At 32.2% G+C, this 24,778-nt stretch overlaps 3 protein-coding genes across 4 annotated transcripts; all 3 read left to right on the top strand.

Moving 5' to 3' along the window:
- Positions 1-7,909: 7,909 nt before the first annotated feature.
- On the top strand, positions 7,910-10,042 carry LOC100807238 (probable O-methyltransferase 3). Its single transcript, XM_041008843.1, has 2 exons — positions 7,910-8,725; positions 9,264-10,042. The coding sequence occupies exons 1-2, from the start codon at positions 7,952-7,954 to the stop codon at positions 9,564-9,566; spliced, it is 1,077 nt and encodes a 358-aa protein (XP_040864777.1). The 5' UTR covers positions 7,910-7,951; the 3' UTR covers positions 9,567-10,042.
- Positions 10,043-15,140: 5,098 nt separating this feature from the next.
- LOC100808134 (probable O-methyltransferase 3) lies at positions 15,141-17,275 on the top strand. The gene is made up of 2 exons (XM_003544866.5): positions 15,141-16,069; positions 16,619-17,275. Exons 1-2 carry the CDS (start codon positions 15,296-15,298, stop codon positions 16,919-16,921), a joined length of 1,077 nt encoding a protein of 358 aa, XP_003544914.1. The 5' UTR covers positions 15,141-15,295; the 3' UTR covers positions 16,922-17,275.
- A 5,451-nt stretch (positions 17,276-22,726) lies between these two features.
- On the top strand, positions 22,727-24,391 carry LOC100808660 (eugenol O-methyltransferase-like). Of its 2 annotated transcripts, NR_174368.1 has the most exons (2): positions 22,727-23,679; positions 24,160-24,391. NR_174368.1 is itself a non-coding variant. In NM_001254468.2 (1 exon), the coding sequence occupies exon 1, from the start codon at positions 22,906-22,908 to the stop codon at positions 23,542-23,544; it is 639 nt and encodes a 212-aa protein (NP_001241397.1). In that variant the 5' UTR covers positions 22,727-22,905; the 3' UTR covers positions 23,545-24,156. The 2 variants fall into 2 exon arrangements, 1 of the variants encoding a protein (NP_001241397.1); NM_001254468.2 differs by lacking the exon at positions 24,160-24,391 and having other exon boundaries at positions 22,727-24,156.
- Positions 24,392-24,778: the final 387 nt, after the last annotated feature.

Raw genomic sequence — 24,778 nt, forward strand, 5'->3', positions numbered from 1 at the left:
GTGTAGGTTCCTAGTTAGGAACCAGTGTTAAATTGTAGCGCAATTGTGTTAAACATGTTTGAAACATGAGTGTGAGGTCGTGGTATTGTATAATTCATGAGCAGTGCTTATAAATGAAATATGTGATGAATTGTGGAATGATATGTTGCCTTGAGATTATAATATTGTTATTGAGATTGAGTAAAAGTGTAAAGTAGAACAGGTGTTGAATTGTGAGATATGTGAAAACATGTGATGGTGGATTGTAACATTATGAGATGTGAAATTGTGAATGAGTTTTGGTTGTGAATAAGTGTGTGATTAACTCTTGATGTGACATTATTTGTGTTGTAAGCTGTGAATTGTACAATAACCCGACCAGTGTTATCTTGAGAAAAGTGTAAATGCGCAGTGTTAAAGAGAAATTGTAGGTTTCCTATTTAGGAACCAGTGTTAAAGAGAAAGTGTAGGTTCCTATTTAGGAACCAGTGTTAAATTGTAGCGCAATATGTTGTACGTGCTTAAGACACGAGTGTGAGGTCGTGGGTATTGTATAATTCACTAGCAGTGTCTGTGTGTTAAAATGATTTTAGGGGTTGGACCTGAATCAGGAGGGAGAGGCCCTGACGGACTCTTCGGAGTGTAGGCCTTGGGGGTCACCGGGTTTGAGTGCTCCTTTAAGCCTATGCTGATCCCATATGGTTGGAGCATTCTCGCAAAACATCGTGACCCTGACTGGTCTCCCTATGATCTTACTTAGTGAGAGTGACCTGGCAAACCCATTATGTGGTGTGTCTTGTTATGTACTCCTAAGCGCCCCAGGGTGGTTTTTCACTGACATGGTACCACATTGCATATAGGCTTGAGTCTTAGCATAACTGTCTCATGCGCTTGCTAATTGTTTATTATGAAATTGATGTGTTATTATATCTTGATCAGAGAATGTGATTTTTGTGTAATGTGATTGATGATTGAAAAGTGTGATTGATGGATGAAAAGTGAACTTTGAATGACAAAGTGGTGGAATTACGTGAATTACGTGTAAGTAAATTTTATTTAGTGATATGTATATCTAGTTGTCTTGTTTCTCTATTAGTTAGGAATGTGATAACTCACTCCCCCTGTGTTGTTTGTATTTGGATCATGTGATGATCTTGAACTTTGTGTTCGGGGGAGCAGACGACTAGGTGAATTGCTTTAAGGAACATTATGCTGAAGGACGTCGAGACACAACGCTCTGATAGAATGTGACAGTGGGACATAAGTTTTTATATTAGTGGCATGATGTTAGTCTATTTTATTTTATTTCACTGATTTAATAAAATATCTCTGTAAATTTTGATGGCCTTATTTTGAGCCAAATATGTTTCAATAAGTTTTAATTGATAATAGTGAAGTGAATGTGAACCTTTTACCCGTGTGAATTTGGTTACCAATATTTTTATATATTTTGTTTATTTATATATATGTCGGGGTAGAGGGTGTCACACACTTCATCTAGGCATTAGAGTTGATGGTCGTGTTGTGGCTGGACCTAGCTTCTTACATTGGGATGAGTTATGCCACGAGTTACTAGGGGAAGTCCCTCCCGAAAATGCACGTAAAGGAGCCGCACTGAAGCTAACATGGTTGCTAAACATGTTGCGCACACCATTGCCTGAAGAACCAACAACGCACCAACTACAATGCAGGTGTAGAGCTTACATAATGTACATGATTGGCGGTGCTTTAATTCCTGATAAATCTGGAAATAGAGTTCATTTAATGTATTTGAACCTATTACGTGATTTGAACAACACAAAAAAATATAGTTGGGGTTCGGCTTGCTTAGCAAACCTGTATAGAGAACTATGTCGAGTATCATCGGAGGTTGGTAAATCTATGGGTGGTTGTGTCATACTATTGCAGTCATGGGCTTGGTACCACATGCCTTTTATTGCACCAAGAGTCCCACGACCGGAAACAACTTTTCCACTGGCTAAAAGGTTATTTACATATAGCGAAATGTAAATTTTTTTATTTCAATGACGTGTATTATAACATTACAATGAATACTGATTATGTATGTTTTACATTTTAGATGGAGTGGTGGTAGATTAGAATATAGGGCCACACCGCATGGTGACTTAGTCAGATATAGGTCTCGTATAGATCATGTGGAGAGCCATGAGGTATGATACTATCATGATCTGCACCTTAAATATAAACATACATACTAACATGTTGCCTTGTTGGCATATATTTTAGTTTTCTTGGATCCCATATAGAGGATTTGAAGAACACCTACCCAGACGTGCATATAGAGACATGGAGATTTGGTCTGCATGTACTGCAATTATTTGTTTCTCGATTGTCGAATGACATCAAACAAATCGAGTGAAGCTACAGTTTGGACTACAACAAGATATCCCTGTTGATCCCATGAATCTTGATTTACTTCACCAAATTGACATGCGAGGCAATCATTACACTGATTGGATGGAATATCATGCGGAGTGGATTAATATCTGGAAAAACAAACACAACGATATTTTAGCTGGGCAATGGGTTGAAGGAATAGTGACACATACACCAGCGTACATGGAATGGTATAGAAAAAACACTACTTTGTTCTTGTCTGTTGAACAACAACTACATGATCCGCTCACAACAATTACACAAAATGTTGCAAGGTCAGGTGTTGAACAAACACATTTTGAAATTCTACATCCTTAGTCAATGTATTCTACTCCTTCACCTGTTCATCAAACTTTTGGCCACACTGGCGAGTCAGTCACCGCAACCACCCATGAATGGATGAACGATTTATTTGGCGTCGATTTCAATACACCAAATTCAGCGGCATCATATTTAGCTACTTTACAACAGTTCGATGCACCGCATTCGTTTGGAGAACAAGGTCAAAGTTCTTCAGCTGCAACAACCAACATTGAAAATACTAACATAGAACAACAACATGATCATGACGTGGAAGAACCAGTCATACTGGAAAGAAGAAATCCTCGACGTAATCGGCGTCCACCACCTTGTGGGACTGGTCATCGTCTTGGTCATTGAAGTATAAAATGTTGTGATAATGGGATCAAATATGTGTAAGTACCCCTGTAACGGCATCATCAAATATGATTTGGACCCTTGCAATTATGCTTAAGAGCCCATGTTCTGCATTTTTTTAAAATTATGTCCAACACATTAATGATGTTTGTGACTCATTTTTTCTATAGTTTGAACGTCAGAGAATCCAAAAAAAATTATTTAGTGCACCAGTTCCATCGACTAACACCTCAAAATACAAGTACAAAATAAAAAAAAAAACTATGATTTGGACCCTTCCAACTATGCTTAAGAGCCCATGTTCTGCATTTTTTTAAAATTATGTCCAACACATTAATGATGTTTGTGACTCATTTTTTCTATATTTTGAACGTCAAAGAATCCAAAAAAAATTATTTCGTGCACCAGTTCCATCGACTAACACCTCAAAATACAAGTACAAAATCAAAAAAACTATGATTTGGACCCTTGCAACTATGCTTAAGAGCCCATGTTCTGCATTTTTTTAAAATTATGTTCAACACATTAATGATGTTTGTGACTCATTTTTTCTATAGTTTGAACGTCAAAGAATCCAAAAAAAATTATTTTGTGCACCAGTTCCATCGACTAACACCTCAAAATACAAGTACAAAATAAAAAAAACTATGATTTGGACCCTTGCAACTATGCTTAAGAGCCCATGTTCTGCATTTTTTTAAAATTATGTCCAACACATTAATGATGTTTGTGACTCATTTTTTCTATAGTTTGAATGTCAAAGAATCTAAAAAAAATTATTTTGTGCACCAGTTCCATCGACTAACACCTCAAAATACAAGTACAAAATCAAAAAAACTATGATTTGGACCCTTGCAACTATGCTTAAGAGCCCATGTTCTGCATTTCTTTAAAATTATGTCCAACACATTAATGATGTGTGTGCCTCATATTTTCTATAGTTTGAACGTCAGAGAATCCAAAAAAAATTATTTCGTGCACCAGTTCCATCGACTAACACCTCAAAATACAAGTACTAAATCAAAAAAAACTATGATTTGAACACTTTTTCCATAATAATAACGTCAAAAACTTCAAAAAAAAATAATATTCGTGACACACTGCAATTTTCACAAATCAATTTTTTTTTACTCTGAAATTATAATGGACTTCTGCTGCATCAATTATCAGGGATAAATCACAGTCGAAATTGACAACACTCGACAATTTCTATAGGTCTCTAAAAAAATATCTCACCAGTAAAACTTACATGACATGCACTACTCAATTTTTTTTCACTCTGCTAATTATAATGGACTTATACTCCATCAATTACCAGAGATAAATCACAGTTAAAATTGACAACACTCAGCAATTTACACACGTCTCTAAAAAAATAAATGTCGCACTAGTAAAACAGACATGACATGGACAACTCAATTTTTTTCACTCTGATAATTATAATGGACTTCTGTTCCATCAATTACCAGGGATAAATCACAGATGAAATTGACAACACTCGGCAATTTTCACACATCTCTAAAAAAATTAATGTCGCACCAGTAAAACTGACATGACGTGGACAACTCAGTTTTTTTTCACTCAGTTGTTTTTTTCACTCAACAATTTGCACATTATGGACCCTTGTAAATATGCTTAAGTGTTCATTTACTCGTTCATCTAAATGCACAGTTAACTAGTGACTCACTCAATTATAACCAAATTCTATAAATACCACTACAGCTAAAGACATTCGTAACAATTTCAAATTTTCATCTCAATCCCTACCACAATATGTCACCTAACTGCATATGTTTGTGTTTACTACGACGGCCAAATTTGCAATACTAATGAGGGCACCACCTTCGTTAGTAACAACACAAAAACTTTCATGGTCGACAAGGTCATAACCTTTACACAATTGCTTGAACTTGTTCACCAAAAACTAAACATTGACCCAAAACAACATATCCAACATCTCCATTTTCGGTGCCCTATATTTGAGTCAGGACAACGTTATATGTACACATCTTTTATTCTGCGAGATGATGCTGATGTTCGACAAATGTTCAACATTTTTTACAATAACCCATCACTACCATTTGTGGAGTTATTTGCCATAATCTGTCACAATAATGACCCACCAGGCAACCAACATGGCTCAACCTCTAATCTTGAGGACTTAGGTGAATACGAGACTTGTTGGCTCAAAAACCATGATAGTGATACGGGCTCCTCTTCCGGGCCCGAAGGAAGTAACCTGTCTCCATCCCACGAACCTATATTTCTTCTTTGAGATTTTCATGTAATGTCTTATGTCTGTCTTCAGTTATCACTTTACGTATTGAAATAATTTTTCCTTTAAATTTAAATTAGCAATTTTCAGTTTACCCACTTTTACTGCAGTAGTTGACATGGTAACATAACTGTCAAAATTCACAATACTTTGTCATTTACACTACACTGTTTTTAAAAATTCAATGTCTCATCGACAAAACTGACATGAAATGGACAACTCATAATCTCTTTATTCACTCTAAAAATAACTATGGACGTTTGCTGCTTTAATTACAAGGAAAAAATCACAATCCAAATTGACAATACTCTGCAATTTGCATACGTCTCTAAGAATTAAATGTCTCACCTGCAAAACTGTCATGAAATGGACAACTCATAATCTCTTTATTCACTCTGAAAATAACTATGGACGTTTGCTGCTTTAATTACAAGGGAAAAATCACAATCCAAATTGACAATACTCTGCAATTTGCAAACGTCTCTAAAAATTAAATGTCTCACCTGCAAAACTGTCATGAAATGGACAGCCCGTCATCTCTTTATTCACTCTGAAATTCATCATGAACGTCTGTTGCTTTAATTACATGGGAAAAATCACAGTCCAAAATAACAACACTCTGCATTATGAGCTGTCCATTTCATGTCAGTTTTACAAGTGATACATTTAATTTTTAGAGACGTGTGCAAAACTGACATGAGATGGACAACTCATAATCTCTTTGTTCACTCTGAAATTATAATGGACGTCTGCTACATCACTTACTAGGGAAAAAGAAACATTGGATTCCAATACACATCAACGTGACAGAATACTCATACAACTATAAATAACACAACACAGACACAATACAAACACACAATCTCACACAACATAATTTCACAAACCAAATTCAATCTTATTACTATGTCATTTTGGGAGAAACAAGCAGTCAGACCATTACTAACTCCAGATTAGCTTTCATTTTTCCAAATGGATCAATCAGTTACAACCAAACTGGTGTTTATTTTCAAAGTCTTATTCCAACACCAATGCGAGTTCCTAACAACTGTTCTTTTGATACACTCAAGCGTAGAATGCACAACACCCTTCAACTAACCAACGATCAATTACTGGATGAAATCTACTACCGACAGCCATTCATAGATGCAGGTCAACAATATTTTTTTCAATCTTTACAATTGAAAAATGATGATGATGTTTACACAATGTTAATGTGCAATGACCAATACTCGTGTGTTGGCCCTATAGAATTATTATGTACCATTATTAGAACACCGGATGCTATACTCAATCTGCTTCAATCAATCATCACTCCTACTCATGATGCAATTATGTATTACAACGGGAAGTGGAACATACCACGTCAAGGTGAGTTTTTGGGTTACTCCTTTACTGGAACTAATCCAATAAGATTTGACATTCCTTCGGGATGTGGCATGGAGAAACTCAAGGATTTAATCAAACAAGTTGCACCTACAGGGGTTCCCCCTAATGGAATTCACGGATCACAATTGGTTAGACGATTATTCTTTCGACAACCAGGTCATTCTAAGTATTCCGAAAATTTGATTGAATATGACATAACAGAATTGAAAAATGATGAAGACGTGCTAAAAGTGTTAGCACAATCCAACTATTGGAAACGATTCTGCACAATAGAAATTTTGGCTATTTTTAGCAAACCAGTAATCTAAATAGAAGAAGACATGTATTCTGCACAACATATCTCATATCCTCATTAGTTTTGTTATGTTTGCATTGTAAGTGTAATTTTTAATATGTTTCATTATTGTCGAGTATCATTTCAATGACTGTAATTTGAGTATTTTGTCTATGACTGATTTGTCATATATTTTTTTGTGGTGTTTTTTTACTGTATTTTAATACTACTAACTAATTTTATTATTTTTTAATTACAAGAACATACAAAAATTAACAAAACATAAATTTAACTACACAATTACATATAACATAAATAAAAAATTATACTCTAATTTTATCCAATTTTATATTTTTCTTTATATGTATATTTCTCTTTACAAAAAATTATAAAATAATATTACATAAATTAATTCAATAAATAAATAATTTTCAAATCAATTAAAAATAATTTTATATAATATAATTAAATTAAAAATTTTAAAATTCAGATTATTATACAAAATAAATATTTACTAAAATAAATATATTATTATACAAAATTCAGATTTTAAAACATATATTCACCAAAAAATATCTTAAATAATTTAAATAATATAACAAAAACACTTAAATTTAATAATATCATTTTCTTAATAACAAAATTAAATTATAAAATAATATTACATAAATTAATTTAATAAATAAATAATTTTCAAATTATTTAAAAATAATTTTATATAATATAATATTTAATTTTAACAATATAAAAACTTTTTTATATAAAAAAAATAGAAGAACGGAAGTCGGGGTGTGAAAACCAGACTCCCGTGAAGTGGTCAAAACAGGTGTACTTTGGGAATAAAAGGTCAAAGTAGTGTATTTTAGGAAAAGAATGGAGAGAGAATATGTAATTTGGTAAAAAAACCCATCTTCTTGCCTATAAATAGACCCAAATAATGTGAGGTTCCATACTCCAAAATCCACATCTAGCAGCAAATTATGGAATCCCATGATGAAGAGCATGCTGCCAAACTACTTAGAGCTCAAACCCACATATGGAATCACATATTTAGCTTCATAAACTCCATGTCCCTTAAATGTGTGGTTGACTTAGGCATACCAGATATCATACACAACTATGGCCAACCCATGCCACTCTCAAACCTCATTGCTTCACTACCAATCCACCCATCCAAAACTTGCTTCGTCCATCGCTTGATGCGAATCATGATCCATTCTGGCTTCTTCTCTTTACAAAATCATGACTTGGAGAATGAGCTAGAAGCCAAGTATGTGCTAACCGATGCATCTGTACTACTGCTTAAGAACCATCCGATGAGTGTGACACCTTTCTTGCATGCCATGCTTGATCCAGTTTTGACAAATCCATGGAATCAATTTTCTACTTGGTTCAAAAATGGTGACCCTACACCATTTGAAACGGCACATGGGAAGATGTTTTGGGATTATGCTGGCGCTGATCCGAAACTTAATCACTTGTTCAATGATGCCATGGCAAGTGATGCTCGATTTGTCACTAGTTTGGTGATTGAGAAATGTAAGGGAGTGTTCATGGGATTGGAGTCATTGGTTGATGTTGGGGGAGGCACAGGGACCATGGCAAAAGCCATTGCTAAATCATTCCCTCGGGTGGAATGCATTGTGTTTGATCTACCACATGTTGTTTCTGGCTTGAAAGGAAGTGAGAACCTTAAATATGTTGCAGGGGACATGTTTGAGGCAATTCCTCCAGCTGATGCCATTTTGTTAAAGGTAAATCACTATTCACATTCAGAATACAATTTTACATTCATACCATTAACACCCAGTTTTTATACTTGAGTGATGTCAAATTTTAAAGAATTAAAGCAAATAATTGATCGATTGGAAAAAAAAATGAACGATTTTATGATCATTGATCACTTGAAATAACTTCAAATATATATATGTATATTGTTCACTAAGCTAGTAAGCTAGCACCAGCTAGTAGTCCAACTACATATCTGCCACTATCATACCAAATCAGACCAACTAAGTGGTCTATATGGCTTGTAATAATTAGTACTAGTTTACTAAGTGGGTACGTAAAGTAACTAGCATATGATTATTTGAAAAGTAAATCTCTGCTCATATTCTAGAAAAAATAGTTATAGATCTCTTCAAATTTGACTTTTCTTTTTTCTGAAGTATTGACTATATGTTGCGGTTAAAAACATTACATGATGTGCCAATTCATTCTACCAAGCTTAATATGAATGCAAGTCAATATTTTATGATTCTGATCGGTGTGTTACTTTGAATGACAAAGCAGTGGATATTGCATGACTGGAATGATGAGGAGTGTGTGGACATATTGAAGAAATGCAAAGAGGCCATAACGAGGAAAGGCAAAGAAGGGAAGGTGATCATCATAGACATGGTGGTGGAGAATGAGAAGAGAGATGATGAATCAGTTGAAACACAGCTCTTCTTTGATATGCTGATGATGGTGTTGGTCACTGGAAAAGAGAGAAGCAAGAAAGAATGGGCTAAGTTGATTTCCTCTGCTGGTTATAACAACTACAAGATAACTCCAGTCTTGGGCTTAAGGTCTCTCATTGAGATCTATCCATAGTAAGTTAATGAGATGTGCCAGCACTCTATCATTCATATATGTTAGGGCTATAATTTTTCTGTTTCGATTCATGAGTGAATGTTGGATAAGTAACAATAGCAATAGACTGAACTCTCTTCATCATAGTTGTGTTGTTGGAACAGTACTGTCAAGAAAGGAAAAAAAAAAAATCTGAGGATAAGTATAGTTTGCGTGGTATATATAGCAGGTGAAGAAAAAAAGGAACATGTGGTTAAAGAGCACAGTGAGTTTGGCAATTACTTTTTTTTTTGGTAACTGAATTTGCCTTGTATTAGATTTGTGAAGAACTAAGTTTGTGAGAGTTGTTATTGAATAAGATTGTTTCTAAAGGTTTGATAAAGGTATAATGGTTTATCTAAATACATTTCAATATTTTAGTATTTTAATTAAGTTCATAATGATGTGATTATGTGTCATGTCAATAAAGATATATCATTAATCTCATCTTAATAATAGTGTCATGCAAACAATGAAATTAATGAGACTAAAATAAAATAAAAAGAATTTTATGGAGACATAAAATAGATAAAATAAATATTACAGAAACTAAAAATGAAAAGAAATTATAAGAATAAAAAAAAAAGAATTTGCTTATATCTTCAAAGGTCACTTTAAGTTGTTTATATTTTTTATTTTAAATATTGGGTTGCACCAAAGAAATGATCATTATATTCATGTTAAGAATAAATAAAGCAAAACATAATGACCAAAAAATATAGCAAATTAAATCCTATAATTTTTCTTTTGGATGAAGTATGAATATAAAAAGTAAGAGACAACAAAGTTTAAGACATCACGAAAGAATTTTTCATAAATTTCTCTATAATGACTTTAGGATAAAAATCTCATCTTTGACTTCAAAACACTTGAACACATATCCTAATTAGCTAAAGTATCAATCACATGATTAGAATCATGTGACATAATTGCAACTAACAAAGTTCAAATGTTTCTTACTAATGCTATTAAATAAAATAAGATTAATTGAAATTTATTTGTATTTGAAGTCAAGACTGTTAACTCGTTGACAAGTGTACCAAATTTGTCACAAGTAATAAAGTACTCGGAAGTCCGAGTGTCGAATCCACTGGGATTTTGTGTTGTACTTATCTTGGATACTTTTCAATTTATAAGGAATTAAAAGAAAAAGTAGAAGGCAATAATAGTAAATTATAAATAGAAAGCAAAAGAATTAAAAGCAAAATAATTAAAGAGAGAATTCAATGGAATGCGAATGTTAGGACCTAGCATGCCTTGTTTGCCTAGGATGTATGAATTTATGATTTTTCTTCACCAATTTAGGTGATTCTATTCTACCCACATCTGTTCATTTACTTGCCCCTGATTCCTCACGATGACAAGTCTATTTTATTCATTTATCTCCCAAATTCCTTTGTAAAAACTCAACAAATAAAATGCATGAAGTATGAATTCTAGATGTTTGCAAGAATGCATGGGCATAAAATTATCATTCTATTCCTAGCAATGACTTTCTTATGAAATCCTTTCTTTTTGTTCTATTAGAAGTTACCTTCTTCCGAGTGTCTAACCCCTAAAACTAATGCATGCATACCTTCTTTAAATCTTGTTTAGAAGTTACCATCTCCCGAGTGTCTAACCCCTAAAAGAATATAAAGATGAATAATGCAAGATAAAAACAGAAAAGATAATAGAATAGAAAAACCTGGAAAATAATCCTGTTGCATTGATAAATATGAAGTACATCATACATTTCTTTGACTTTTTAGGCCTACCAGGCCCTAACTAGGAGTTTAGTCACTCATGGCCATTGAGGGCTTTACAATGAGAAGGGGGTGAAAAAAAGATGATAAAAAAAAGGAAGAGAGTAAAAATTCTCAGGCTTTGAGTAGTAGTGAGAGTGCTCTCTGAGACTTGGTGTTTTCCTCCTTGGCCTGACTCTCTATCTATAGCTGATGAAGTGGACTTGGGCTTGATTCAAACAATCTTCCTTATCTATCTTTTTTATATCTTTTGGATCTTGTAAATCTTATCTTTCCTATATCTGCAAGTCATAGATAAGAAAATATCAATTCATATCTTTTAAGTCAAAATTAACTGCTAAATAAATATCTTTAAAGATATTTTCAAATTAGCTCATATTTAACAGTTATCAATATCTTTTAGATCTTGTAATCTTATCTTTTTATATCTGCAAGCCATAAATAATAAAAGTATCAATTCTTATCATTTAAGCAAAAAAATAACTGTTAAATAAATATTTTCAAAGATATTTTCAATATATTTTTATTATGAAATAACTCATATTTAACAGTTATCAAAGACACAGATATATTTTTTTGCTTGCATTCGAAATCAAAGAAAGCAAGTACATCTAAGCGCTTAATGAAGATGGTTGGAGGTAGACAGAGGTGAATTCACATATAAGCTTGTTTCCCCAGTATGAATTTTTATACTTGAATATAATACTCCTATTCATGTGGGCATAGATGCAAAAGTTTGAGATGAGGAAGGTCACAAGCTTGGATAGGTTTGGAAGATAAATGGTTTGTGAGAATATATAAATGCTAAATTAAAACATATTATTGGAAGACAGTTGAAGGATTGACGTCGGAGTAGTTAGTGCAGTGGAAATAAATGCCATTATTGGAGGACGGTTGAAAGATTAGCGTAGGTGGGGCTAGTTATTTCGGTGGGAATAAATGCTAAATTAAAACATATTATTGGTGGAAATTTGGGATGGAAATGAGTCACGCCGCTTGTCAAGGGCCTTTTGCTCGACCTATTTAAGACTTGGTTTGACTTGACTTGTTTATTATAAAGGTCAAACTTAAGCTTTTTAAAAAGCTATTTTAGATAAAAATGACAAAGGCAAATTATAAAAAATAAACTTGTTAAGCTTGACAAACCGGCTTGTTAAGCTTGACAAACTGGCTTATTTAAGTAATAATAATAATAATAACTATTATCTATACCATTTTTATGGAATTATGAATGACAGGCTGAAGCGACATAAGGTGCTTAGAGAATTCACTTGCATGTGAAAAATTTTCAAAAAGAAAAAGATTCAAGTTAAAAGGATAAAGAAATCAGATGAATACTTCAAATGAAAAGAATGTTTTGTAAAAATATTTTCAGACAATTTAAATATTTTTATTTGACTATATTAATATAAATCATCGTTAATCCAATATATTGTTTAATATTATGCTCTCTTTTTTTTCATTTTCTTGTGATATACTTTGTGTTTTAACAACTTGAATTTAATATGATTTTGTTTATCAATTATTTTTGGATTTGTACATTACTTATATGAAATTTTATAAGTTTTTTTTAGTTAATATTTCACTAGGTTTTAGAACAATTAATTGGTCAAAGACGTCTTTAAGCAGATTTTTAAATAGGCTCGTAGGTAAAATCAGACTTCAATGTGAGTCGAGCCGAGCCTTAAAAAAAATTCTATGATAGGTAATGAGACAAGCTCAAGTCTTGCTTATTCAACTCAAGCCGAGCTCAAGCCTAATAAAGCTTGATTTGCCTTGACTCATTTTCACTCCTAGTGAGAATAGGGGTCAACTTCTAATTTTACTATAGGCACTTTAATTAATAGGGGTGGGTAAGCGGGTTGGCCCGCCCCGCGTAAGGCTAGTCCGCATAAGCCCGCATTGGCAGTGGATCGGGTCAGCCCGCCCCGCATTCTTACACTGACCAAATATATTGGTCCGCCCCCGCCCCGCGAACCCCGCGAGTCAAACGGGCCAGTCCGTGGGCCTTGTTTTAAAAGAATTTCAATTTCAATAAAAATGCAACACAATCAAATTAAGTTCAATACAAATGTAAATAAAATCTTAACAATTAGTCAATTACATCAATAAAATAAATAATGTCTTACAAAAGAAAATCCAAGCAATAAATTTAAAATATGAAACTTAAACATCTCTAACAACAAATGATTCTACATTTAAAGTAATATAATCCTAATGCGGGCAATTCGCAGACCCCGTGGGCCAAACTCGCATATTCTGCGGGTTAAGTGGGGCGGATCCAAAAATATGACATCATCATGGACCGTTTAAAAAAATTGATCCATTATCCGCGCGAACCACGGAACCCGGGGGCCAGTCGATGGACCTGGGCCTGTTTACCCACCCTTATTAATTAGCAAGCTATTATATTATATTGGTGGATTAGGACATCTATAGTCCAAGGAATATAAAATTTACCTGACTCTTTGTAACTATGCATGTGATCTATCTAATGAATTCCACCTCCTTTTTATACATCATACACATGCAATGTTAATCACTATGATATAAAACATTTAAATTATATATTATTATTACTATGATTTTTTTAAGATAGATATATTCAAAATTAAAAAAATTATTATATTGGATGGATAATGATTTAATAATATAGTAAAATTATTTTATACTTGTTGGTGTATAATCATTTTTTCTACAAATAAATAAAAATAATTATAATATAAAACATTAATATACCATAAAAATTAAATATTAAAAAAGAAATGTAAATAATCAATTAAAATATATAAAATTTATAACAATTTATTCATATTTGAGAAATTTTAAAAATATGTATATAAATTATTTTTCAAATAAATATATTATTAATATACATAATTCAAACTATGAAAAATATATTATTGAAATATTTAAAACACCAAATACATTTTAAAAATTTGATTTAAATAATATTAAAATTAAAACATAACAATCTCAAAAAATATTTTTATAAATCAGTCTTTTGTTGGAGATAAGAAAATACACTTTAGTTTTTAATTCTAAATATTTAATATTGTATTTGTTTTTTTCCATACTGTAATATATAAAAAAATGTATAATCTATTTAAGTTTTAGTATTTTATAGTGAATTTCAATTTGTTAGTTCTTTACATATTAATTTTCTTTTTCAAATTTTGTAGTATCATATATTACCTTTTTAATATTTGAAAGACTTGTAATATCAAATAAAATAATATTGCAATTAATGTATATATTAACATATAAAAATGAATAGCATAGATAAAAAAAAAATCAAGTATGATCGACAATGAAAGTTTAATCATTGAAAAAGTTGCATGATGTCTTCTCGGGTACACCACTCTACTTCTATAAGTGGTGCATTGATTTACTAGATAAGTTTTTTTTAAGGAATCCATTAAATGTATTTTTCTCCAATCCTGATATTATTACAAAGTTGTTTTCACGTGGTGATTAATTTTCAAGATGATGAGCACATACAAGATAATTTTCAGGATCAAGAGCACATACAAAATAGCTTATAAGATTTTAAGTTACACTACATACAATTTGGTCAAATTTTCTTATATTGTAAAAAGTTATAGATAAAAGTGATGATAATTGTTGTCACCACTACTGAAGAAAGAAGATTCTAAATTGGTTATTTGGAGCATTCTACATTGGTTGAGGATCGTCGTAGTAGACCACATCGTCAAAAGGGAAACCTAATCTAGGACGGTCGCAAAGACTATCTTAAAAAATGTGTGTTTCTAATTGCAGTCCCAAACTTTCCAAAATTTAATATAGTGGTCAAAATCATGATCATTAACTATTTTTTAAAACGTAGCTACAGAGAATAAAGTTGTTGCTTAAACATCTTCACGCCTATAAATAGACCCAAATAATGTGAGGTTCCATACTTCAAAATCCAAATCTAGCGATTAATTATAGTTTAGGCAGCAAATTATGGATTCCCATGATGAGGAGCATGCTGCCAAACTACTTAGAGCTCAAACCCACATATGGAATCACATATTTAGCTTCATAAACTCCATGTCCCTTAAATGTGTGGTTGACTTAGGCATACCAGATATCATACACAACTATGGCCAACCCATGCCACTCTCAAACCTCATTGCTTCACTACCAATCCACCCATCCAAAACTTGCTTTGTCCATCGCTTGATGCGAATCATGATCCATTCTGGCTTCTTCTCTCAACAAAATCATGACATGGAGAATCAGCTAGATGCCAAGTATGTGCTTACCGATGCATCTGTACTATTGCTTAAGAACCATCCGATGAGTGTGACACCTTTCTTGCATGCCATGCTTGATCCAATTTTGACAAATCCATGGAATCAATTTTCTACTTGGTTCAAAAATGGTGACACTACACCATTTGAAACGGCACATGGGATGATGCTTTGGGATTACGCTGGCGCTGATCCAAAACATAATAACTTGTTCAATGATGCCATGGCAAGTGATGCTCGATTTGTCACTAGTTTGGTGATTGAGAAATGTAAGGGAATGTTCATGGGATTGGAGTCATTGGTTGATGTTGGGGGAGGCACAGGGACCATGGCAAAAGCCATTGCTAAATCATTCCCTCGGGTGGAATGCATTGTGTTTGATCTACCACATGTTGTTTCTGGCTTGAAAGGAAGTGAAAACCTTAAATATGTTGCAGGGGACATGTTTGAGGCAATTCCTCCAGCTGATGCCATTCTGTTAAAGGTAAATCACTATTCACATTCAGAATACAATTTTACATTCATACCATTAACACCCAGTTTTTATACTTGAGTGATGTCAAATTTTAAAGAATTAAAGCAAATAATTGATCGATTGGAAAAAAAAAATGAACGATTTTATCATCATTGATCACTTGAAATAACTTCAAATTTTTATATGTATATTGATCACTAAGCTAGTAAGCTAGCACCAGCTAGTAGTCCAACTACATATCTGCCACTATCATACCAAATCAGACCAACTGAGTGGTCTATATGGCTTGTAATAATTAGGACTAGTTTATTAAGTGGTTACGTAAAGTAGCTAGCATATGATTATTTGACAAGTAAATCTCTGCTCATATTCTAGAAAAAATAGTTATAGATCTCTTCAAATTTGACTTTTCTTTTTTCTGAAGTATTGACTATATGTTGCGGTTAAAAACGTTACATGATGTGCCAATTCATTCTACCAAGCTTAATATGAATGCAAGTCAATATTTATTTCTTTTGTATGATTCTTATCGGTGTGTTACTTTGAATGACAAAGCAGTGGATATTGCATGACTGGAATGATAAGGAGTGTGTGGACATATTGAAGAAATGCAAAGAGGCGATAACGAGGAAAGGCAAAGAAGGGAAGGTGATCATCATAGACATGGTGGTGGAGAATGAGAAGAGAGATGATGAATCAGTTGAAACACAGCTCTTCTTTGATATGCTGATGATGGTGTTGGTCACTGGAAAAGAGAGAAGCAAGAAAGAATGGGCTAAGTTGATTTCCTCTGCTGGTTATAACAACTACAAGATAACTCCAGTCTTGGGCTTAAGGTCTCTCATTGAGATCTATCCATAGTAAGTTAATGAGATGTGCCAGCACTCTATCATTCATATATGTAAGGGCTATAATTTTTCTGTTTCGATTCATGAGTGAATGTTGGATAAGTAACAATAGCAATAGACTGAACTCTCTTCATCATAGTTGTGTTGTTGGAACAGTACTGTCAAGAAAGGAAAAAAAAAAAATCTGAGGATAAGTATAGTTTGCGTGGTATATATAGCAGGTGAAGAAGAAAAGGAACACGTGGTTAAAGAGCACAGTGAGAGTTTAGCAATTACTCTTTTTTTGGTAACTGAATTTGCCTTGTATTAGATTTGTGAAGAACTAAGTTTGTGAGAGTTGTATTAAATAAAATAAGATTAATTGAAATTTATTTGTAATTGAAGTCAAGACACATATATATTTTTTTGCTTGCATTCGAAATCAAAGAAAGCAAGTTCATCTAAAAACTTAATGAAAATGGTTGGAGGTAGACAGCGGTGAATGCACATATAAGCTTGTTCTCACAGTATAAATTTTTATACTTGAATATAATACTCCTATTCATGTGGGCATAGATGCAAAAGTTTGAGATGAGGAAGGTCACAAGCTTGGATAGGTTTGGAAGATAAATGATTTGTGATAATATATAAATGCTAAATTAAAACGTATTATTGGAAGACAGTTGAAGGATTGGCGTTAGTGTAGTTAGTGCGGTGGGAATAAATGCTATTATTGGAGGACGGTCATACGTGGAGCTAGTTATTGCGGTGGGAATAAATGCTAAATTAAAACATATTATTGGAAGGCAGATTGACTCGTAGAAGTTATTGTTGTGGGAATAAATGCTATTATTGGAGGACGGTTGAAGAATTGGTGTACGTGGGGTTAGTTATTGCGGTGGGAATAAATGCTAAATTAAAATATATTATTGATAGACACTTGAAGGATTGGCGTCAGAGTAGTTAGTGCGGTGGGAATAAATGTTATTATTCTCATCTTAATAATAATGTCATGCCAACAATGAAATTAATGAGACTAAAATAAAATAAAAAGAATTTTATGGAGACATAAAATACATAAAATAAATATTATAGAAACTAAAAATGAAAAGAAATTATAAGAATTAAAAAAAAGAATTTGCTTATGTCTTCAAAGGTCACTTAAAGTTGTTTATATTTTTTATTTTAAATATTGGGTTGCACAAAAGAAATGATCATTGTATTCATGTTAAGAATAAATAAAGCAAAATATAATGACCAAAAATTATACCAAATTAAATTCTATTTTTTTTTCTTTTGGATGAAGTATGAATATAAAATTAAGAGACAACAAAGTTTAAGACATCACGAAAGAGTTTTTCATAAATTTCTCTATAATGACTTCAAGATAAAAATCTCATCTTTGGCTTCAAAACACTTGAACACATATCCTAATTAGCTAAAGTATCAATCATATGATTAGAATCATGTGACATAATTGCAAGTAACAAAGTTCAAATATTTCTCACTAACGCTATCAAATAAAATAAGATTAATTGAAATTAATTTGTATTTGAAGTCAAGACACATATATTTTTTTGCTTGCATTCGAAATTAAAGAAAGCAAGTTCATCTAAACGCTTAATGAAAATGGTTGGAGGTAGACAGAGGTGAATGCACATATAAGCTTGTTCTCACAGGATAAATTTTTATACTTGAATATAATACTCCTATTCATGTGGGCATAGATGCAAAAGTTTGAGATGAGGAAGGTCACAAGCTTGGATAGGTTTGGAAGATAAATGGTTTGTGAGAATATATAAATGTTAAATTAAAACATATTATTGAAAGACAGTTGAAGGATTGGCATCAGAGTAGTTAGTGCGGAGGGAATAAATGCTATTATTGGAGGACGGTTGAAGGATTAGCGTATGTGGGGCTAGTTATTTCGGTGGGAATAAATGTTAAATTAAAACATATTATTGGTGGAAATTTGGGATGGAAATGAGCCACGCCGCTTGTCAAGGGTCTTTGGCTCGACATATTTAAGACTTGGCTTGGCTTGGCTTGTTTACTATAAAGGCCAAGCTCAAGCTTTGTAAAAAACTTTTTTAGATGAAAAGGCCAAAGGCAAATTATAAAAAAAACTTCTTAAGCTTGACAAACCGTCTTGTTAAGCTTGACAAACTGGCTTGTTTAAGTAATAATAATAATATTAATAATAATAAAAACTATTATCTATATCATTTTTATAGAATTATGAATGACAGGATGAAGTGACATAAAGTGCTTACAGAATTCACTTGCATGTGAAAAAATTTTAAAAAGAAAAAGACTCAACTTAAAAGGATAAAGCAATCAGATGAATACTTCCAAAGAAAAGAATGTTTTCTAAAAACATTTTCAGACAATTTATATATTTTTATTTGATTAAATTAATATAAATCATCTCTAATCCATATATTTTTTTAATATTATGCTCTCTTTTTTTTCATTTTCTTTTGATATACTTTGTGTTTTAACAACTTGAATTCAATATGATTTTGTTTATCAATTATTTTTGGATTTGTACATTACTTATACGAAATTTTATAAGTTTCTTTTTTTAGTTAATATTTCACTAGGTTTTAGAACAATTAATTGTTCAAAGACGTCTTTAAGCAGATTTTTAAATAGGCACGTAGGCGAAATCAGGCTTTTATGTGAGCCGAGCCGAGCCTTTAAAAAAATCCTATGACAGGTAATGAGCCAAGCTCAAACCTTGCGTATTCAACTCAATTCGAGCTCAAGCCTAGTAAAGCTTAATTTGGCTTAACTCATTTTCACCCCTAATGGGAATAGGGGTCAACTTCTAATTTTACTACAGGCACTTTAATTAATAGGGGTGGGTAAGTGGGCTGGCTCGCCCCGCATAAGCCCGCATTGGCAGTGGACCGGGCCAGCTCACCCCGCATTCTTACACGGACCAAATAAATTGGTCCGCCCCCGCCCCGCGGATCCTGCGGGTCAAACGGGCCAGTCCGTGGCCCTAGTTTTAATAGAATTTCAATTTTAATAAAAAATACAACACAATCAAATTAAGTTCAATATAAATGTAAATAAAATCTTAACAATTAGTCAATTACATAAATAAAATAAATAATGCCTTAGCAAAAGAAAATCCAAACAATAAATTTAAAATATGAAACTTAAACATCTCTAACAACAAATGATTCCATATTTGAAGCAATAAAATCTTAATGCGGGCAACCAGAAGATCCCGCGGGCCAAACTCACATAGTCTGCGGGTTAAGTGGGGCAGACCCAAAAATATGACATAATCATGGACCATTTTAAAAAATTGATCCGTTACCCAAGCGAATCGCAAGCCCCGCGGACCAGTCAATGAACCTAGGCCCGTTTACCCACTCCTATTAATTAGCATGCTATTATATTATATTGGTGGATTAGGACATCTATAGTCCCAGGAATATAAAATTTACCTGACTCTTTGTAACTATTAGGGGTGGGTAAACGGGCTCAGGTCCATGTATTGACCCACGGGGCCCGCGGTCTATGATTATGTCATATTTTTTGGCCCACCTCGCTTAACCCGTGGACTATGCGGGTTTGGCCTGCGGGGTCCGCGGGTTGTCCGTAGCCCGCATTAGGTTTAATTTGTGTGATCCTGACCCAATTATATTAGGTTTGATTTTCTCTTTTTCAATTTAAACTTTTCTTTTAAAATAACAGATAAAGAAATATATTAGATATGATAAAGATATAAAGATAAAAATAAAAGATTTAAATTGAAAGATGATAAAGATAAAAAAAGGATAAGATAACAAAAATAAAAGATTAAGATAAAAAAGATAAGTGATAACTTGCTAAAAATCTTTTTTTTATATTTTATCAATCTTTTTCTCTTTTAATCTATCATTTTCATATCTGAAAGTCATAAATAATAAAAATATCAATTCTTATCATTTAAGCCAAAAATAATTGTTAAATAAATATTTTTAAAGATATTTCAATATATGTTTATTGTAAAAAATAACTCATATCATATTTAGTAGTTGTAGCAGGCTAAAAACATTTTTTCTCCTCACGTGTGCTTAACAAATATCGAACTAGGCTTCTTGTTGACAACATACAAGCCTTGATATATACTAAAAATTGGTTACTAGTATTTGATATGCAGGGTAAATAATATGTAATAATTATTGTCTTTTAATCACTTAGCTTGACTTTATTCTAATATTTTATTATTTTGAGTTTTAGGAAAAGAAGATGAAGATATGGAGATGGAGAAGGCTCAAGCTACTTCAAATATGAAATCATTTGTTGTTGGAGATGTTTAAATTTCATATTTTAGATTTATTGCTTCGATTTCTTTGTTAAGACATTATTTATTTTATTGATATAATTGACTAATTATTGAGATTTTATTTATCTTTGTATTGAACTTAATTTGATTGTATTATATTTTTATTAAAATTAAAATTCTTTTAAAATTAGGCTCGCGGACTGGCTCGTTTGACCCGCGGGATCCGTGGGGCGGGGGCGGACCAATTTATTTCGTCTGTGTAAGAAGCGGGGCGGATTGGCCCGATCCGCTACCAATGCGGGCTCATGCGGACGGGCCTTACACGGGGCATGCCGGTCCGCTTACCCACCCCTAGTAACTATGCACGTGATCTATCTAATGAATTCCACCTCCTTTTTATACATCATACACATGCAATGTTAATCACTATAATATAAAACAATTTAATTATATATTATTATTACTATGATTTTTTTAAGATAGTTATATTCAATATTTATATAATTATTATATAGGATGGATAATGATTTAATAATATTATAAAATTATTTTACATTTGTTTGTGTATAATCTTGTTTTCTACAAATAAATAAAAATAATAATAAAATAAAACATTAATATACCATAAAAAATAAATATTAAAAAAGAAATGTAAATAATCAATTAAAATATATAAATTTTATAACAATTTATTCATATTTAAGTAATTTTTAAAATATGTATATAAATTATTTTTCAAATAAATATATTATTAATATACATAATTCAAACTATGAAAAATATATTATTGAAATATTTAAAACACCAAATACATTTTAAAAATTTGATTTAAATAATATTAAAATTAAAACATAACAATCCCAGAAAATATTTTTATAAATCAGTATTTTGTTGGAGATAAGAAAATACACTTTCGTTTTTAATTCTAAATATTTTATAATGTATTGTTGTTTTTCCATACTGTAATATATAAAAAAGATGTATAATCTATTTAAGTTTTAGTATTTTATACTGAATTTCAATTTGTTAGTTCTTTACATATTAATTTTATTTTTCAAATTTTGTAGTATCATATATTACCTTTTTAATATTTGAAAGACTTGTAATATCAAATAAAATAATATTGCAATTAATGTATATATTAACATATAAAAATGTATAGCATAGATAAAAAAAAAAAAAAAATCAAACATGATCGACAATGAAAGTTTAAATATTGAACAAGTTGTATGATGTCTTCTCGGGTACACCACTCTACTTCTCTAAGTGGTGCATTGATTTACTAGATAATTTTTTTTAAGGAATCCATTAAATATATTTTTCTCCAATCATGATATTATTACAAAGTTGTTTTTACGTGGTGATTGATTTTCAAGATGGTGAGCACATACAAGATAATTTTGAGGATCCAAAGCACCTACAAAATAGCTGATAAGGTTTTAAGTTATACTACATACAATTTGGTTAAATTTTCTTATATTGTAAAAAAATTATAGATAAAAGTGGTCACAATTATTGTCACCCCTACTGGAGAAAGAAGATTCTAAATCAATTATTTGGAGCGTTCTACATAGTGGCCAAAATCATGATCACCAACTATTTTTTAAAACCTAGCTACAGAGGATAAAGTCGTTGCTTAAACATCATCTCGCCTATAAATAGACCCAAATAATTTGAGGTTCCATACTTCAAAATCCAAATCTAGCGATTAATTATAGTTTAGGCAGCAAATTATGGAATCCCATGATGAGGAGCATGCTGCCAAACTACTTAGAGCTCAAACCCACATATGGAATCACATATTTAGCTTCATAAACTCCATGTCCCTTAAATGTGTGGTTGACTTAGGCATACCAGATATCATACACAACTATGGCCAACCCATGCCACTCTCAAACCTCATTGCTTCACTACCAATCCACCCATCCAAAACTTGCTTCGTCCATTGCTTGATGCGAATCATGATCCATTCTGGCTTCTTCTCTCAACAAAACCATGACTTGGAGAATGAGCTAGAAGCCAAGTATGTGCTAACCGATGCATCTGTACTATTGCTTAAGAACCATCCGCTGAGTGTGACACCTTTCTTGCATGCCATGCTTGATCCAGTTTTGACAAATCCATGGAATCAATTTTCTACTTGGTTCAAAAATGGTGACCCTACACCATTTGAAACGGCACATGGGAAGATGTTTTGGGATTATGCTGGCGCTGATCCGAAACTTAATCACTTGTTCAATGATGCCATGGCAAGTGATGCTCGATTTGTCACTAGTTTGGTGATTGAGAAATGTAAGGGAGTGTTCATGGGATTGGAGTCATTGGTTGATGTTGGGGGAGGCACAGGGACCATGGCAAAAGCCATTGCTTAATCATTCCCTCGGGTGGAATGCATTGTGTTTGATCTACCACATGTTGTTTCTGGCTTGAAAGGAAGTGAGAACCTTAAATATGTTGCAGGGGACATGTTTGAAGCAATTCCTCCAGCTGATGCCATTCTGTTAAAGGTAAATCACTATTCACATTCAGAATACAATTTTACATTCATACCATTAACACCCAGTTTTTATACTTGAGTGATGTCAAATTTTAAAGAATTAAAGCAAATAATTGATCGATTGGAAAAAAAAATGAACGATTTTATCATCATTGATCACTTGAAATAACTTCAAATTTTTATATGTATATTGTTCACTAAGCTAGTAAGCTAGCACTAGCTAGTAGTCCAACTACATATCTGCCACTGTCATACCAAATCAGACCAACTAAGTGGTCTATATGGCTTGTAATAATCAGTACTAGTTTACTACAAGATAACTCCAGTCTTGGGCTTAAGGTCTCTCATTAAGATCTATCCATAGTAAGTTAATGAGATGTGCCAGCACTCTATCATTCATATATGTAAGGGCTATAATTTTTCTGTTTCGATTCATGAGTGAATGTTGAATAAGTAACAATAGCAATAGACTGAACTCTCTTCATCATAGTTGTGTTGTTGGAACAGTACTGTCAAGAAAGGGAAAAAAAAAAAGATCTGAGCATAAGTATAGTTTGTGTGGTATATATAGCAGCTGAAGAAGAAAAGGAACACGTGGTTAAAGAGCACGGTGAGAGTTTAGCAATTACTTTTTTTTTTGGTAACTGAATTTGCCTTGTATTAGAAATGATCATTGTATTCATGTTAAGAATAAATAAAGGCAAAACATAGTGGTAAAAAAATATAGCAAATTAAATCTTATAATTTTTCTTTTGGATGAAGTATGAATATAAAAAGTAAGAGACGACAAAATTCAAGACATCACCAAAGAATTTTTCTCTATGATGACTTTAGGATAAAAATCTCATCTTTGGCATCAAAACACTTGAACACATATCCTAATTAGCTAAAGTATCAATCACATGATTAGAATCATGTGACATAATTGCAAGTAACAAAGTTCAAATGTTTCTCACTAACGCTATTAAATAAAATAAGATTAATTGAAATTTATTTGTATTTGAAGTCAAGACACAAATATTTTTTTGGTTGCATTCAAAATAAAAGAAAGCAAGTTCATCTAAACGCTTAATGAAAATGGTTGGAGGTAGACAGAGGTGAATGCACTT

Source organism: Glycine max, chromosome 14, assembly GCF_000004515.6.
Source record: "Glycine max cultivar Williams 82 chromosome 14, Glycine_max_v4.0, whole genome shotgun sequence".
In the NCBI taxonomy this organism is placed as follows: Eukaryota; Viridiplantae; Streptophyta; class Magnoliopsida; order Fabales; family Fabaceae; genus Glycine; species Glycine max.